Raw genomic sequence first — 18785 nt, forward strand, 5'->3', positions numbered from 1 at the left:
ATTTTTAGAAACATTTAAGTAGTTTGAGATTTCATGCTGTAAAAGCAGTGGATATATTTTTTAATAGAAATGGTACTGTAGAAGAATACCATGTTTAAAAGCCACAGTTTCTTAATACTTTTAAAAATGATTTATTCCATTTACTTCTTTAACTAGTGAACAAATCATTAGGTTCTATTGTCTGCTGGTTTACTCTCCAAATGACTGTGGTGGCAGAGGCTGTTTGTGGCCAAGGACAGGAGCTGGGAGCTCCATTCTGGTCTCCCACATGTTAGCCTCTGCTGCTTTTCCGGGTGCACAGCAGGAGTCAGAAATGGGAGCTGGCATAGCAGGTGGTGGTGTCATTCATACACAACAATGCTGTCTGTCTCATGCCATATCTTACTTTCTGTTTTTAAAGATTTATTTTTATTGGAAAGAGTTACAGAGAGAAGAGAGATCTTCCATCTGCTGGTTCGCTCCCCACATGGCTGCAGTGGCCAGAGCTGAGCCTATCTGAAGTCAGGAGCTTCTTCCAGTCTCCTATATAGCCCCTACTTGTTTTCCAGGCCTTAAAAAGAAAGTAGGAAGCTGGATTGGAAGTGGAGCAACCAGGGCTTGAACTGGTGCCCATAAGGGATACCGGCACCACAAGAGGAGGCTTAGCAGGCTATGCCACTGCACTAGCCCCTTTTGTTTTCAGCCTTGATGTTGTTTGTGTGGTGTCTTTTATCCATAGGTAAGAACCTTGGTTTTATCTCTCTCAGTCAATGTATTCTAACTGAAGCTTTGACTCATCATGAGGAAGATGTTTGAATCAGATTCAAATTTTAGACAAAGTAGCTTTTTCTTAAAATTAGTGAAAATTCATTCATTTAATTTGTTATTTCAGAATTTCTGACAACCACCTCTGTACAAGAGTGGGAGGCATTTTGGGAGTAGTCAGCTCAGGTGACTATTCAGATACGTGAACCTTGCTTGATTGTTTCTCTGCTTCTTAGTTTTAAGATTGTTTTTGTTGAAGGAGAATACATAATGGAAGTATTTCTGAAGACTCATTGGTCCACATCTCTCTTTCTCTAAAGATTAATTTTGTTTATTTGAAAGGGAAGAGAAAGAGAAAAAGACCTTGCATTTGCTGATTCCCTCCTGAAATTGTTGAAATGAACTGGACAATCCGGGCCAAAGCTAGGGAAGCCTCCCACCCCATCCAGGTCTCCCTCGTGAGTCCTGGGATGCTGGCATTGCAGATGCTGTTGATGACGTGGCCCTGTGCGCTTCTCTTAGTGGATTCCTGAAGGTTGAGGGGCAGGAAAGCTGAAGTTCATCAGCATCACTTTAGTCTCATTGTTTTGGGAATATGTCTCTTCCCCATCATGCATTGGAAATGCCTTCCTTTCTTTTTAACCCAGTCTGATTGTCTGTCCCCCTTAGGTGTGTTAAGTGATCGAGACCCACTGTGTTACTGTTTTAGAATCTACCCTTGGATTACACCATAGTTAAAAAGGTTTTTATACTTAAGTAACTCTGTATTCTTTATTCTAATATAGTTATTTTTATAAAATTTCCTTTGTGTTAGATGTTATTATTGTGCGTAAGGAAAAATAATCAGTTGCCTTATCAAGCTTGCTTCTTATTGCCTTTTTTGTACAGTTATTATTATGACCTGTTACTACATTTAGGAATGTAAGAATCATCCGAGACTTAGGTTGTCTTTATGGTTAGGGAAAACATTTGCACGTTATCTACTTTCTGCAAAGACCTGTGAGAGCCATTGCGGTGCAGTTTCAGTACAGAGAACAGTTCGTACTTCGAGGCAGACAGATGATCCTCATCTTCCTACAGCTAACATTTGTATAATCAAATCTTTTCCCACTTTTAAATTACCTAATAGGAAGTGCAGGAAGCAGGTCATAAATTACCTCTTGTAAGAATGCAGGACTCGATGATCAACATTTTACATTTTATTACATATCAAATTAAAATATTTCATCTTTTAATTCTTGCTCTACTGTTGTCTCATTCAGTTAAATCATATTTAAAATTTTATGTTTTTAAAAAGTTGTCTTGGGACAGGTCTTTAGCCTAATAGCTAAGGTGCTGCTGTCCCCCACTGAAGTCCCTGGGTTCAGTGTTCAGCTGTGCCTTCTGTGCTCAGCTGTGGCAATGCAGACCTGAGAGGCAGCAGGTACTGTGAGTGACTGGGCTGCTTCCCCCAGCCCCTCTCCCACCTTGGGAGACCTGGAGCTTGCACAGTGTCACCTGTTGGCAGGCTTGGGGCATGAACCAGAAGAGGAAACCTTTTGCTTTCTTTCTTTGTCCCAAGGAAGTTTTTAAGAAGTTATCTTACACAAGATGTTTTTAATTTATGAAGAGATTGTGTCCCAATAAACCCATCTAAGATAGAAAATGTTGTGAGTCAGAAATGCATTTAATAGATGCAGCCTATTATAGTTTAACCTACATTAGACATGCTAAGATCTGTTCTGTTAGCCTACACTGGAAGAAGATCGTCCAACACAAAGGCTATTATGTAATCAAATGTTGCCTGTCTCATGTGGTCTCCTGAATACTGAGCACCCAGGAAGCTTTAGCCAGGCACACCGTGTACTCTAAAGCGCTGGTTGTGGAACTGTGACCCAGGGCTGGCTGGGACGCTGCTGCCGCCCCGCGTCATGAACACTCTGGGATGCACAGAATTGGCCTAGGGAAAGCTCCAGTTTCCAAAGTTGGAGTATCATTTCTGCTGAATGGGCTTCCCTTGAGCATCATCATGAAGTCAGGAAATTGTAAGTTGAACTTGTATAAAGTTAGGGGACATTTGTAGTAAGGATAAAGGTATACGTAACATGTACCAGTTTTGCTTCCCTACTTTCTTCCTAACATTAACAGTGTTTGCTTTAATGTTTGATTACACTCTTTGAAGGATCTTGTTTAATTTGTAGGTCTTAGTGCTAGGGAGGGATGGTAGAAAAATGCAGGTATACATATATAAATACCTCAGATACATATACTTCCTGTTTCGGGGCATTAGGGAACTCCGGGAAGCCTTACATCAAAGTCATTGTCTATCTGGGATATATTATTTGGTGGATTATTTTCTGTGAGGTAGTTACATCCACCCATTTGAACTGTCTTTAATTCTAAGATATATCTATTAGCCTGTTTCCAGTAATGGCAGATTGTCACAGATTGGTTCTGTGATTCAACCAGCAAAAATGCTAAAAGGCAAAAGATAAAACAAGAGTCTGTCAATGTTGTTGGAAAAAAATCTTGAAAGTTTAATTAGAGATGTTCCTAAAATAGTGTTTCTGTTGAACCACTGGAGATATTTATTAATTTATTAAGTAGTAGTATTACTTGAACTAGTAGAAAATAATTGAAAATTGAAGGATATCATAAAATTATTGGAGTAGCTGAGTATTTTCTAAATAATAACTGATAGTACAAAGGGATTGGTTTTTTAAAAAATTGATATGAAACACTGGTGGAGAGGAGACACAGAAATTTCCTACCCACTGGTTCACTTCCTAAACGCTTGCACCAACCTGGGAGACCCAGGCTTGAGCCCAGAGCCGGGATTCCGTCAGTTTCATCTCATTCTTCCCCTCGGGGCCCGGGGAGCCAGGCTTTTGGGGCATCATCCACCTCCCAGGTGCATTAGCATGGCGTTTAGTGCAAGCAGAGGCCGGGCTCCTGTGTAGGACGGGGGAGTGCCCAGCTGTGGTTAACTAGCATGCCTCAATGTCTACCCAAGGAAAAGGGGAGTCGAGTCCATTGTCTGGAAACTTAAGGGACATCTGTTCAAAACATGCGAATACAGGTTTTCAGTATGCTTACTGAAAATTTATTTTAAAAGTGAATCTAATGCTTTATGGCATATCATGTCTTAATAGAAATTTTGTATTGCATGCCAACAATACACAAGATTAATATTTCTGGTCAGAATCAGATAATTTTATGATAGCAGCTGTGTGCAGTATTACAAATAAAGTGTTTCAATTTAGTGTAATAAAAGTATTGACCATTGATAGAGTTATGCTTCATGTCTGATACCATTTTGTCCTCTCAGAGTATGAGTTTTAGAGATTTATTTTTATTTAAAAGGCAGATTTTTACAGAGAGAAAAGAAACAGAGATTTTTTCCATCTGCTGGTTCATTCCCAACCAGCCCCAAAGACCAGAGCTAAGCTGATCCCATGACAGGAACCAAGAGCTTCTCCCCAGCCTGCCATGTGGGTGCAGGGGGACCAAGAACTTGAGCCATCCTCCATTGCTTTCCCATACCATAAGGAGAGAGCTGGATCAGAAGTCAGGCAGCCGGGACAGGCAGCCTGGAGCTTGCAGGTGGAGGATTAGCTCACTATGCCACTGTGCCAGCCCCCAGGGAATATGTGCTTTTTAAAGGAATCTTTTGTATGCATAAATTCTAAGTAAATTAAATTGTAGTCCTTAGGGCTTATTGGATTATAGTATGTATGCTCTAAAATTTGTATAGTTGAAATAATGTAAATAACTACTAAAGTAGGATATGGTATGAATTGTGTTCTGAGCTGATTTTATATTGTTCCATGAGTTTAAAAACCACTGCTTAATGACATTCTGGTAACTAATTGATGGAACAGCATAAAAAGATTCAATTATTTGATCCTTTATCAGTACATTTCAAACAACCCTACTCTAAAAAACTGAAACTCAAAATGATCCAAAAATCCCAAACTTTTAAAATGCCAAGTTGATGTAACAGGTGAAAAGTTCCAAACCCGAATAGATGTTCTAGGTTGCTGTTCTAGGTTGCTGTTCTAGGTTGCTGTCACAGTGCAGGAGCATTAGAACCACCAGGCACATTGCTGTTAGGCTACTTTATGTATAAAGTGTATATGAAGCGTAAGTGAATTTCATATAAATCAAATTTTTACAATTAGGATCTATCAAGGTATCTTATTTTGTATATGTGAATAATCCAAAAATCTGGAAAAAATTGAATCTGGAATACTTGTAGTCCCAAATATTTTTGTAGAAAGATACCCAGCCCTTAACATTTTATAAAAATATTGCTGTGGTGCCAGTGTGGTATAGCAAGAAAAGCTGTCAGCTGTGATGCCAGCGACACGTGTGGGCACCTCCTTGTCTCCCGACTGTTCTACTTCTGATTCGGCTCCCAGCTTTGGGAAGTGCAGCGGAGGATAGCCCAAGTATATGAGCAACTGCCATCCGTGTTGGAGACCTAGATGAAGCATCTGGCTTCTGGCAGCAACTGGGAAGTGAAACAGCAGATGAAAGAACCTGGTGTTACTCTCTGTAACTCTTTCAAAATAAGTTAATTTTTTTTTTTTTTTTTTTTTTAAAGATTTATTTTTATTATTTTTTTCATTGGAAAGGCGGATATACAGAGAGGAGAGACAGAGAGGAAGATCTTCCGTCCGATGATTCACTCCCCAAGTGAGCGCAACGGGCCGATACTATGCCGATCCGAAGCCAGGAGCCTCTTCCGGGTCTCCCACGCTGGTGCAGGGTCCCAAAGCCTTGGGCCGTCCTCGACTGCTTTCCCAGGCCACAGGCAGGGAGCTGGAAGGGAAGCGGGGCTTCCGGGATTAGAACCGGCGCCCATATGGGATCCCGGGCGTGCTAGGCGAGGACTTAACCACTTGCGCCACCGCGCCGGGCCCAAAATAAGTTAATTTTTAAAAATTAAAATTTTTTAACCAGCAGAATCAGCAACATAAGTAATTTTTGTTTATAAAAAGGGATAGGGCCTGGTGCAATGGCACAGTGGCTAAATGGTCACCTGGCAACCACCAGGATCCCATTTGGGTGCCAGTTCGTGTTCTGGCTGCTTCACTTCCCATCCTGCTTCCTGCTTGTCTGAGAATGCAGTGGAGGACTGCCCAAAACCTTGGGACCCTGCACCTGCATGGGAGACCCAGAAGCAGCTCCTGGCTTCAGATCAGTTCAGCTCCAGCTGTCACGGCCGCTTGAGGAGTGAACCAGCAGAAGGAACATCTCTCTCTCTGTTATCTCCTCCTCTGTGTATATCTGCCTTTCCAATGAGATAAATCAGTCTTTAAAAAAAGGAAAAAAGGATAATACTTGTTTTGCTTCATATTGTTATATTATTCCTTATGTGTTTCTAATTCTTTATAAATAAAATTCAAAAAAGGGTTGTTATAAAAAATGGAATAAAACAGTATGTATGATATTTTTTAATTTAAAAAGTACTAAAAGTAAGAGTTAAGTGGAAAAAGAATAAAAGAATTGTAATATATATAAAGTAGATAAATTTTAATTGTGAACAGTTTCTAATAACTAGTGGAATATTCTTAAGTATTATTTCTTTTACTTTATTGAGTCTTCTATTTAACCAAAATAATTTTGTGTTGCCCTTGTTGTCCATGCAAACCATAGTTAAATAGTTGTTTGTGGATAACCTGGCATCTTATGATCATTCTTACACTGGTCATAAACAGTTTCTAGTCAGTTTACCAAATCCTGCTGTCCCCCCTTGCTGTGGCCAGCCACATGTCAGCAGGCGTCTGAGGACACTGTCACTTTTTGCTAGGCCTTTCTCTATTGATCAGTGGCCCATTCAGTTCTGTTTGCATATTACTCTTATATTCTTCTTCTAGAAGCTTTTCCTCATCTCATTATTCCCCTGTTCACATAACTTGGCTGCAGTTTTGGCTTCGTGTTTTGGACACTCTGCTTTAGCTTCTCACTGCGTGGTCTGTCTGTCCCCTGAGACAGCTGCGGCTGCTCCTGACTGTGCTGCAGTAGTTTTCCTCAGCAATACTTTGTTTATATTTTTCTTAAATTTAGCATAATAGTAACAAACAACCTGACATTTGTGAAGAACTTCAGTCAACTTTTTTAGCACTTCCCACAGTCTGCCATCCTGTTAGGGTTTCTTGCAGTTTTAATACCTTGATTGTAGATTTTAAGCCTTGGAAGGTTATTATGACTGTATCACATGATTCAAAGTATCTGCTGTCGTAACTTAATGTGGTAAAATTCAGAGGTTAATTGTATTGTTAAGGTTACCTAATTGTTTAAACAGTGTTAAAACGAAATGCTGCATTGACCTGAAAAATGGATTTGAAATTATTGTATGGAAGAAAGGTTATTTTCTTATAAACTTTTATAAAATTTTATAATTCCATGTCTAAGTCTAATTCTAGTTGAGCAGGGGCTGGCTCAGTAATGCCCAGAGAACTGAGATTTTATTATAAATTTGTTTGCGGAATGAAGAAAGAGACCACATAGATAAAAATTGACTGACTATGGGGAGAAGTACAGAATTATTATGAATGATATTTTTCTATAGCATAATTATGAATAATTCATTCTTCATAATAGGTTGAACATCTGTTGGGTGGTGATTGGTACAATAATAACCCCCTTAAATTAGCACAGTGTAAAGGCAAGTAACATTTTGTATACTTTGTTGATTTACTTTTTGGCTACCTTCAGAAATAGCATTTTTAATTTTTGTTCTTTTAAATAATCAGCTCAATTAACCATTTAGAAATTTATGATCATTTCTCTGATTTATAGCATATGAGTAGAAAAATACAGTTTCAGGAGGGATTTAATACTGTTTATTGTTGCTTCTCTAAGTTTTTAATTTTTAATTCACACTATAAAAGATCACTAGAGATTTTGTAAAATTATTAGAAATACAATAAAAAATTACACATGGGGAAGAAGACCATCAAGAAGCAAATAAAAATATTTCAACTTTTTGTATAATAAACATGTAACAAATGTAACACTGCTCTAACTTTAAGTGCAAACTGAGTTCAATAACCATAGGTATACTTCTAACTTGTTTTTGAAAGTTGAATTTTAGCATAAATATTATTTTATTAAACATACTGTTTAGTGCATTAAAAAGTTATTATCAGTTGCCTAGTATTGAATGTACTGTTGTATACCTGAAAGATGATCATGATGGACAAAAATGTTTGTTAATTGTATGTTCCAGTATCAAGTGTAGAAAAAAATAGCAGCTTAAAGAGTAACCTTATAATATTTGCCATTTATTTCTTGTTTTGATTTCTTATTACAGAGGGCAAGAAGCTGTGAAAGCTGTTTAGGCAAATATATTAGAAATCTCTTTTTATATTGATTTCTTTGGCATGCTGATAAACCTGACAATTGAAAGACATTAGTAAGTGGTTTTTTTAAATAGAAAAACTCTAAAAAAGAACCTCATTTTATTATAATAATAAAGCTAAATACTAAAATTTTAACTTATGCCTAGGTGTCCAAATGTAAAATTCAGTTTTTAAAGGAACGTATTAGACTGTACTTTGTACTATGCGTCAAATAGAAATTTCCTTAATATTTTTTTCACAAAGTATTAATTAATCTTAATGTTTCCAAAATATAATCTTACTTATTCATAGTATATTTTCGTCAAATGAAACAATTCTTTAACTCCACGAAACATTAGAAAATAAGGCAGAAGGAAAGTATACCTTTGCCAAGACTCGACATCATTAACCATTGAAGAGGCAGATTATTATTAAATTTGCACTGTAACCTCAGTGCATTCTAACTATTGCATGGTACTCATTTCTCGGAGTATTGGGGTATTTGATAAATTAGGTTGAATGAATCTAATTTATGTAAAAGTGATGTTGAATTGTTTGACATTTTTTTTATTTCAAAATAGATACCTATTTGATTTAGTGAATACAGTGTTATAAAACAATATAAGTTGTCCAACTAACCAATTACAATTTTGAACTTTTTTTTACCTGTATTAACTAACTCAGTGATACTTTTATGATAATAGCATTCATTAGTAGATTATTATTTAATGCATACATTACAAAAATATGTCTGATATTAGACTTCAACCATTGTAGAATTAAAATTTGTAATCTCATTGTTTTCAACATAAATTCAGGCTGGAAGGAAAAATCTAAAAATTGAAGTAATGATGGAATAGAAAAAGTGGCAAGATATACTGTTCAATGGTTTTTCTAGTGGAAGCAGAACTATTATATTTTTAAATACTTGGGAGCTGTGATTGGGCAGGAGCCGTGTTGGCATTGCATTACTAGAAAGTTGTTGTCAATTAGAAACAGGCTGTATGAGGCTTCCATAATAAAGTCATTTTTTTTTTCACTGATAATCATATTGGGACTGTTTGTGTCATACAGAAAGACAGCTGGGCATCAGTTTATTTTAGTGCGCTGGTTTTTCTCAGTGTACTATATTAATCCAGGATATTTGGCTTAGGTTCAAGCCAAGCAAGGGAGGAAGAAAGAGGCTGTTAATTTAGTTTTCTTCCCTCCCTTTATTGTTGATGCATTTATATGCTATAGACACAGTACCTTTAATCTTAGAAAATTGATCTTATTTTTATAAGTGAACTTATTTTCATAGTGAACTTGAATTTTAAAATTTCTTTATCTTGGTGGCATACACAGGTTTTTTTTTTCTGGTTCCTGAATTTCAAAATCCTGATAAATCTTAGGATTTTCTACATTCTGAAGAAATAATAAGGTTTCATACACAGTTCATTAGTTTTGATTCATTAAATATTATAGCAGGTACACTACTACACTGGGAAACATAGTGGTCTAGAAAATCTTGCATGGTTTTGAGCCCAGAATTTTGTTTTTTACATGAAGTTCTATTCTAGTTGTTATCATAAAAGTCTACAGTTGATTGGTTATAAACAGTATACAGTTATATGGAAAAGCAAGGGTACATGTGCCAGTTACATTTGAAGTTATACACAGTTTTAAGGCTATGTATTTATTCTTTAGAAAATATGACTTACATGAATATCTGATGGACAGAATATTGACAAAATATACACATGATACTATTTTAACAAACTGCCATGCAACAAATACATTAATGAAGAAATTGAGTATATATGACCTAATCTATTTGACATTCACATTGAAAATTTACAACATAACCAGCACTTAAAATGATTTGTCTTATATTTGGCAGTTACTTCACTTTTTACAATTTAAAAACACTTCTGAATATGCATTTGGTGAAACTTAAGTCCTTTCTCTAGTCTGTGACAACCTGAGGTACTAAGCATTTCTCTCTTATTTCACTGTCTTCAAAGGTGAGTTTCTTGTTCCTTTTCGGATCAATCCAAGAGTTATGTATGACAGCATTGTTAGGCAAGGGGTCAGCTTCCACTATGGAAACAACTCGCTTTTTCATTTTACTTTTCAAGACCTTTTGAAATTTTTGTCTAGTGAATGCATATAAGAGGGGGTGAAATATGGTTGTCCCGTAAGCCATAACTAGAAAACACAATCTTAATTTTACTAAAAGGTCACTTGGGCCTACACATAAAATGGTGGTGTTTAAAACAGAAATTGGTGTCCAGCAGAGAAGAAATGTAGAAATAATCAATAAAGACATCTTGAAGACTCTCTTCTGCCTCTCCCTCCTTTCACGGTGCCGTTTCACAGCCCGCCGGAGGGCAATGATTACAGAGACGGAAGTTCTTACACCGAAGACCACATTTCTACCAGCACTGCTTTGCGACATGTCTGTCGTCTCGTGTTGTGTGGTTAGAGAAATTGTTTTTTTCTTTCTTGCTTTCTTCTTCTGTCCTGTTGAAAATCGTGTACCTATCCGAATGTTAAGAGCCTGAAGAATTTTGGTGTAGGTGATCAGCATGACTATAACCGTGAAGAAGAATATTGGGATCTGTACTAGCAGGTGGTAATACATTCCCAGTTCAGTGTAGTATTCATTCGTGCTGACACACAAAAGTGTTTTATTTGCCCATGTATTTCCACTTTGAAGACTGAAAAAATTGACCTCCATGAAGGGAATCAGGAAGGAGAAAAAAGAAAAAATCCAAATGGATATCATTAACATGACAGCTCTGCCCATTGTTAGAATTCGGTTGGCAGGTTTTACCGAAATATCGTATCTGTCCAGAGTGATGGCAAAAACGTTGATTGCTGTTGAGACACTTGCGAAAGATACACAAGCCTCGTGAAAACAGCAGATGAGAGCCGTGTTACTCTCCAGTGAGAGCAGAAGGATAACTATAGTTAGAGGAATACATCCCACACAAATTATTACATCAAGTACATGAAGATTCATTGTAATAATGTTACTGACAGAGTTGATTAAGTTGGATTTCATGCAGTAAAGTACCAATACGGTGAGGTTGCTGCCAAGTCCCAAAACAATTTCTAACATGAGAAATCCAGTGAGAGACACTTGAAAGCTTAATGGATATGATAGTGGTTGGTACATATTGGTGTTGATGTCATCAATGTCATCTCGCACTGTAATGTTAGATTCAGACTGCATGTTGATTTCCACAATGGGAGAAAAGCACATTCTTTTGGAGCAGTTTTTTTCCCTAGAAAGTGAAATAGAATAGACTATTTGATATTTGGCAATGTAAATGACATATAAAAACATGGCTTGTAAATTTTTTTTTGGTTACTTAATTTTTAAGTTAATGAACCATTAGTTGAAAATGTAAATTTAAAGCATCAAGGTTGCATTGCATTAATATAAGAAAAAATTGTATTTTCCTTTGGAAGAAATAACTGTATGGGGATTTTTCTCCTGAACTATATAATTATTTCATGTACTAAAAACCTTACTTGAGTTTTTCAGACTTGTTACTTGAGACCCGGATGTAAAGCTAAATTTTATCCTAGTGTTTGAGAACTTTGTTTAAAAATATTGTGAGTCGTTAGGAAATCAGTGCTATTTTAATATGTTCTAGATGACTATGGCAGATGTGATTTTCCCCAGGAGATTTCAGATGAACCGGACCAGTGTTCTTTTATAAAGATGAACTGCACAGAGCACTGGCTTTGTTTTGTTTTTAACTATTCATGTTCATTTATTTTTATGTTTGGAAGTCAGTAAGGTGTTTGGGAATATTTAGAGTTATTTTCTACAAATGACAAGAATTTCATGTATCATAATGCTGAACTTTACTATCGGAAAACATAAAAAAAGGAACATCATGGTGAAGTTGAAAGTTCTGAAGCTTGATAAAAGAGCTCTCATCATTCTTATGAATGATTGATGAATTTTTGTGACCACACCCTCTGGTGGAGGGAGAAAATGGAAATTTAATACCATGTTAACAAATAGCCATTTTTAAAAAGGTTTAAAAATAGTTATGTGATTTTGTTTAAGCAAAATTTCTCAAATTAAAAAATTAAATTAAGGAAAAGGAATATGTGAAGCCCTTGTTTTGAGGAACTTTTTAAGGTAGACATGACTTGTAAAACCATTTGTATGCATCATCCAGTGATTAATTTTAAAGAAAATTAAAGTGGCTTTTTTTTTTGGCTAATTTATGAAAACAAAGGGCTTCAGAATAATTAAACAGTTAAAATATCAAATTTTTGGCTAAAATGTTATTAATTCAATATCTAGATTAAAATACAAAGTCATACAACCACCTGTATTTTGGATTTCAAGTACAGCATTTCAATTGCAAAACCATATTAAAAAAAATACTAAAATCCATGTTAACCTTTCCCTTTCTGTTACCTTTGACAAGTTGTAAGACAGTTAATTATGTCAGCATTTATTTATTTAAGTACTTTGGAGAATTACCTTCTGAAACACAAATGATCACGTTATTCCTTTCTTTTGAACTGGGCATGAAGTATTTCTAGAGGCATATTTGTCAAGTAAGAAAAGGTCTTAGCTAACACCGGAATCTTACAAAAATGGAAAATTTAAAATGTGCCAAGTTTTCTGAATGGCTCGATTAAACATCAGTCTCTGTCCTATCAGGTAGATTTATAATGACATAAAGCAGAAATGTCAGCCTTGATGACAGTGAAGAACAGTGCATCCCCTAAGGAGCTGGGCTGCTCTTCTGGGCAAGGTTAAGCAGTGTGATGGGCGCATGCGGCTTCTCACCTACCTCTTTGCTGTTGCCTCAGGGGCCTCTGGCTCACTAGGACAGATTCTCAGAAACTGATACGTGATGTCACTGACAGATTTTAACATGAATTTTTACCTGACAACAAGGTAGCTGTGTTTTATTTCATACTTGTAGGAATTTTCATTTTCTCTCCAACACTTCAACTGCGTGAATTAAGAGATTTAGTTGGCTGCTGGATTTCTAAAGAGCAGTACATAATATTTGTGTTTGCTTTGCCTTAAAAAGTCTTACCCAAGAGGAACGTCCTCAAATGTTAGGAATTACTCTTCCCTTTGAGGAAATATATGATATTGTCTCTTTATTTTCCAAAATATATGAAAACAGGAAAGGAAATGGAAGCTTTTTAGCGTCTAAAATGTATTTAGACATCCTTTGTTACAATTGTAAATCTGTTTCTACAGCCGTCCTCATTATTTTGCAATGATTCCTTGATCACATAACTGGCTTTATATTATAAATCCAGTCCATGTTCTTTTGATAAAAACCATCTGTTATTTAATTTGGTTTGTTTGCATTAGAAGAGGATACATAATTGGTCATAAAACTCAGATGGAAAAATTCATTAGTCACATCCATTGATGTGAATATCTGAAGAGTTAGTGCAGAAAGCGCTAAGGCTTCGTTTTGCTTCTTGGTAAAGTGTGTCATTCTCCTTTTGGAAATTGGTGTTTCTTCAAGAAACAGTAGCTTTTGCAGTTGTGGGTTAAAGAATAAATTCTCCCTTAAAAAAATGCTCACCATTTTGTTTTCAGGCTTTCACAGTTGTGGGTTTTCCTTTCTGTGGTTATCCTGTGTAGCATGTCTTAGGAGACGCAGCGATCTGTTAAACTCCAGCAGTCATGCAGCTACATTGCCTGGTCTTTAACCCCTTAATGTCTTAAAATCATGTGTTGCAAGAATGTCTTGCAGTTTGTGGTACCATCAGCCTGAAGAAGCTCAGCCAGTTGCCTCCTTCATGTTGTCAGTTGTAAATAGTGAATTAGCCTGTGTGAGTCCTATTGAAAAAGGAAAAAAAAAAAACAAAAATAGGAAATAGGGAAATAAGGCTTCTGGTGATTTCTAATTTTTAAAAGTTAGTTTTGTTTATTTTGTAGCCTTACACTGTTTGTTCTAAAAATAAATATTGTTAGAACCAGTTATAGTCATAAAATTAAGTTTCTTTAAATAGTCGCTTTTCTTGCATGCATTATTATCTGTCCTAGCAATAGAGTTGAGATGTAATGGATCTAACAGCAAGAGAGAGCAAAGCTGTATTTTTAAAAACTAATTTCTCCCCTCCTTTTAGAAGCCCACCTGTGTTTTCAGAGATTACAAACAGTTAAGATACACTAACCATATTGTCATCCCCTTGTCGTCGTAATAAATTTAATGTCTTCCTGCTGTAAAAATATTATAGCTTGTTTAATTAGCACAGAGTTTGAATGTTAACTCACAAGACAGATTTTGTGATAAGATGCTTTAAATTTTCATTGATGAGTGCTCGTGTGGTTTGAAATGTAAGAGGTAAGATTAAAAAATAACTGTCAATTAAATAATTTTCAGTGAATATGCTCAGTAATAAACTTATCATATAATTGCATAACAGATAAAATGAGCTGGCAAACTTGGTTCTTTTAAGAATTATAAGCATTTTTTGAACCTTAGTAAAACCATACTGAGAACATTAAGAATAATTAGGATGTCTGAAATAACTGTGAAACTAATGTCTTCATTTGAATTAACAAAGAATATTCTCTGTATTTAACAATGTAGCTTGAAAAATTACATTTAAAACATGTCATGTCTTAATAGAAATCGATCTAAGAAATACATGTTTAGTAATAAAGAGGTAGAATTAAACAAATAAACTCTTCAAATTTAAGCTGGCATTTTTCAAAGTAATCTTACCCCACTATGCTGGTTCAAAGGCAGCCGTATACTATAATAAGGAACACATCTTACCTCTGCTAAAGATTGGATAAATTCTTGATGTAGTTGCAGCATTTCCAGTTTTGATTGATTCATTTTGTTCACTTGTTAGTAGAGGATTGGGGCAAGAGGGTCATAAGCATCTCTTCAGAAATGACCTTAATGAAAACGTGTGTCTGTGCTGTGCCATTGTTTCAGCCGTGCTGCTAATGTATGGAACATGTAGTGCTGTTTAGAGCCTGCTGCATTTTCTCACTCTTCCTACCGTGCAATCAATAGGCGTCTGAAAAGACATAATGAAAGTAATCTAACATACTGAAGGCTTCTCGTCTCCAGAGACAACATTTAGCTTCTCTCTCTCTCCAAAGGAAGCACTGCTTTTCAGAGGAAAGCCTGTTGAGAGCCGCTTTTGCAGAATGACAGCCTACCTTGTCGCTTCTCTCCACTGCAGGGAGATGCAGTGCCTTCACTAATTTTGATTGGTCAGTTGTATTGGGCTTACACTGTGCTTCCTATGGATAGCAGGGATTCCCACCCCCCCACACCGCTGTTTTATATAAGGATGCTTTTTAAAAAGACTACATTTATAAGTGGTTATATGTCCTAAATAGAATATGAGTAAATTTGTCTTTTAAAAATGTGTATTCTATTTTGGTTTGTTGGTCACTCATGCCAAGCATTATAAACTGCAGGAACATGTGGGGAGCAGGAGAGATTCACACAGGGAAAAGTATGTGTGGGTACTGTTTTTAAGGCCTTGATCATTGCACTTAAGAATGTTTCAGCCGTATGTATGTTTGTTGTTGTTGTTGTTGTTGCTGCTGAGATTCTTTGTTCTACAAATAGAAACGCATTGCATCTTCACTGTGGACTTCATTGAATTTCAACTAGTTTGCTTGTGTTCAAGTCATCTTCTCTGCATTTTTCAAATTCTTGTGGACATCCTAAGGAGTTAAACATTGCCATGACTTGAGTATCATTCAGCCAAGTATTAATTTATTCAGAATATTGATCAGATTTATCTAGAGTGATTTTACCATAAAAGAGTTTCTGAAAATTACTTTGCTTAGTATTGAGCATAGTTTCAATGTGTAAAATTTTAATCATGTCCATTACTTCAGTGAGTACTGCTTAAGCTACCTTTAGTAACTCTTATTTAGTAGACCTGTGCTGATCATTTGTGGTATTATTTCAGTTGACTGTTTCCATTTTTGAGGTTGGCCTTTTGTTAGTAAATTGTTACTTATTAAATACCTATAGCTGTATGCTAATATTGTTGATATATAGTAGTAAAGGAAAAACTTAGTTTCATGTCTTCATATATCACAACATTATTAGACACTCTGTTAAAATAATTAAAATGATGCTATAAACAGTAAACCTAAGTAGTAACTTAAGATTCTGTTAATTTTATTTACCAATAGGTAAATTTTAGGTTTGAATATATAAAATGGCTTGGTTTAATTTCTTTTGACACTGCAGATGGCTGAATTACTAGAATATTAATCATCATTTGTTTTTATTATATCAGGAATATTAGTGATCTTCATTTTTCCAAATGTTGTAGGATAAAATTACTTGCAGTTGGAATTATTCTCAGTTTTAAGGCAATATGTGCTGTTTTTAGTCTTCTATTGGTAGCATTCAAGTTTTAATGGAGAATGGCTGGCTAGGACATATTCTTTTACATTCTGCTTGTACATTCTTACATATTGAGAATAATATGGCAGTTTTATTGTGAATTTCTAAAATTTTATGCATGTCTTTGTATGGCCAAGCCTTGTCCTATTACTTGAAAATTGGGAAACGGTTCTTGTGGGATGCCGGCCATTTTGAAAGATGGCTAGCACACACATACACTGTCATTGTGAGCTTTAGCTAGCCCAGAGAAAACATGTTAGTTGGTTGAAACCCATGGTACAGATGAGGAAATTGTTAACGTAGTGGATATAAATATATATGATACTTTTATTTTTTACATTTATATAAGGTGCTTTTCTGTCACAGAATTCAAGTTTTTACTTACATTTATTGTCAGAAAGTCACCATACAATAGGAGATATGAAGGCAAAGAGAAATCTACTGACTTACTTAGAGACATCAAACTCAGTATTAGAATTCTGCAAACCCCCAACCCACTGGTTAACTGAATATTTCTTTTTCAAAAATTTAGAAGGTTCTTGGGACATAGAATTGAATTGTCTAGGTTCAGCTGCAACTTATTTTGTGTATCATCTCTGACACATCAGGCTTTCCTTGGGTCTCAACATAGCTCTGATCTTCTCTGGTCAAATACATCTCTATACTTGAACTCTTTGTGTAGCAGTGTTTTCTAAATATACACAGATTATTTTGAGTGAACAAGATGTGGAAACTCTGTAGGTAGCAATAGTCACACAAATCCTGAACTCTGAGTGCCACCGTATATTCCCTGTACAAGTATACAGTGCTTAATGTAGTTTTATTTCTTTTTAAAACCCACAAATTTAGTGATTGCAAAGCACTCTGAAATCTTCACACAGTAATCCTAATATCCCCTGTTTTAAATGAATGTTAATATTTGAATCACTGGATTGAGATCAGATTCTATTATTTTCATGAAAATAGTATCAAATTCATGTCAGAATATGCAGGGTTTTGTTTCCATAGGAACACAGATTCTCACACTTGTGCATTTAGTGTATTTTGCATTCATATAAGAAGCAAATGTTGAAAATGATATAGCATGGTTCATAACCAAACTTTGTAAGTTTAATAGGTTATATAGATGAACAGTTTTATTTTATTTAATAAATTTGGAAAAGTTTGGTTTCTTATGTTGACTGACCAATAGATAAGAATCTAACTCCTATACAGATCAAATAAAATTTCTCAGTTTTAAAAAAAGATTCCTTGGAGCAGATACTGTGGTTAGTAGAATAAGCAGTGTCCTGTGTGGGTGCTGGCTTAAGTCCTGGCTGCCCCACTTCCTACCCAGGTCCCTTCTTCTTCATTTGTTTTCTTTCTTTGTTTCTTCCTTCCTTCCTTCTCTGTCACTCTCTTCCTTTTTCCCTCCCTCACACCCATCTTTATTCTCTTTTTTTTTTCTTAAGATTCTACTTATTTTTATTTGAAAAGCAGATTGACAGAGAGATCTCCCACCCACTGGTTTGCTCCTCAAAATGCTGCGACAGCCAGTGCTTTACTTGTCTGAAGCCAGGAGCCTGGAGCTTCCTCCTAGTCTCCCATGTCAGCACAGGGGCCAAATGACCTGGGCCATCTTTGGTTGCTTTCCTGGGCACATTAGCAGGGAGCTGGACCAGAAGTGGAGCATCTGGGCCTTAGCTTGGAGCCTGTATGGAATGCCAGCATGAAAGGTGGAGCCCTAACTTACTTCTCCACAGTGCCTCCCCCACCCAAACTCCCCACTTCCGGTTCCCTTCTAAAAGTGGCTTGGAATGCAGCTGAGGATGGTGCAGTGCCTTGGGCCCCTGCCACCCCGTGGGTGACTCAGAAGAGGCTGCAGGTTCCTGACTTCATCCTGGCCCATCCCTGGCTGTTAACCTCCATTTGGAGAGCTCACTAGCAGATGAAAGATCTCTCTGTTTCTGTATAATTCTGCCTTTCAAATAAATAATCTTTAAAAAATCTTAAAATCTTTTTAAAAGTTGTGTCTTTTTCTTTGGTTATAATATTTTGATTGCAAAATCTTTTTTCTTCCTAAGATTTTCTGATAGGAATGCTAATTTTTAATTTTGCTTGTCTTACGTTTAGAGAACTGATACTATAACAGATAATTTATTCTTAGATTTACATTTAATTATTCATATCAGATTATTATTATCTAGCTAATGGCTTTTCTGATGTTATTTTTTTTTAATGATTGAGTTGTCCGTAAAAATTCAAGTTCATGAAATGTAAGAATTAACCGTAACTGAACGTGCTTTGAAATTATTTGCAAAGTAGATATTCAAATGCAGTTTTTAATTGCTAAAAA

The 18785-nt window shown here is 35.9% G+C and overlaps 2 protein-coding genes across 10 annotated transcripts in view; one reads left to right on the plus strand and one right to left on the minus strand.

The window, feature by feature from the left end:
* COG5 (component of oligomeric golgi complex 5) overlaps positions 1-18785 on the plus strand; it is a 215546-nt gene that overhangs the window by 42939 nt on the left and 153822 nt on the right. The gene's annotated exons all lie outside the window — the stretch shown is intronic.
* On the minus strand, positions 9731-13154 carry GPR22 (G protein-coupled receptor 22). Its single transcript, XM_041002476.1, has 2 exons — positions 12977-13154; positions 9731-11341 (listed from the first exon to the last, which is right to left on the minus strand). The coding sequence occupies exon 2, from the start codon at positions 11317-11319 to the stop codon at positions 10018-10020; it is 1302 nt and encodes a 433-aa protein (XP_040858410.1). The 5' UTR covers positions 11320-11341; positions 12977-13154; the 3' UTR covers positions 9731-10017.

The sequence above is a fragment of the Ochotona curzoniae genome, unplaced genomic scaffold (assembly GCF_017591425.1).
Source record: "Ochotona curzoniae isolate NIBS_2020 unplaced genomic scaffold, NIBS_Ocur_1.0 scaffold_2476, whole genome shotgun sequence".
Lineage (NCBI taxonomy): Eukaryota > Metazoa > Chordata > Mammalia > Lagomorpha > Ochotonidae > Ochotona > Ochotona curzoniae.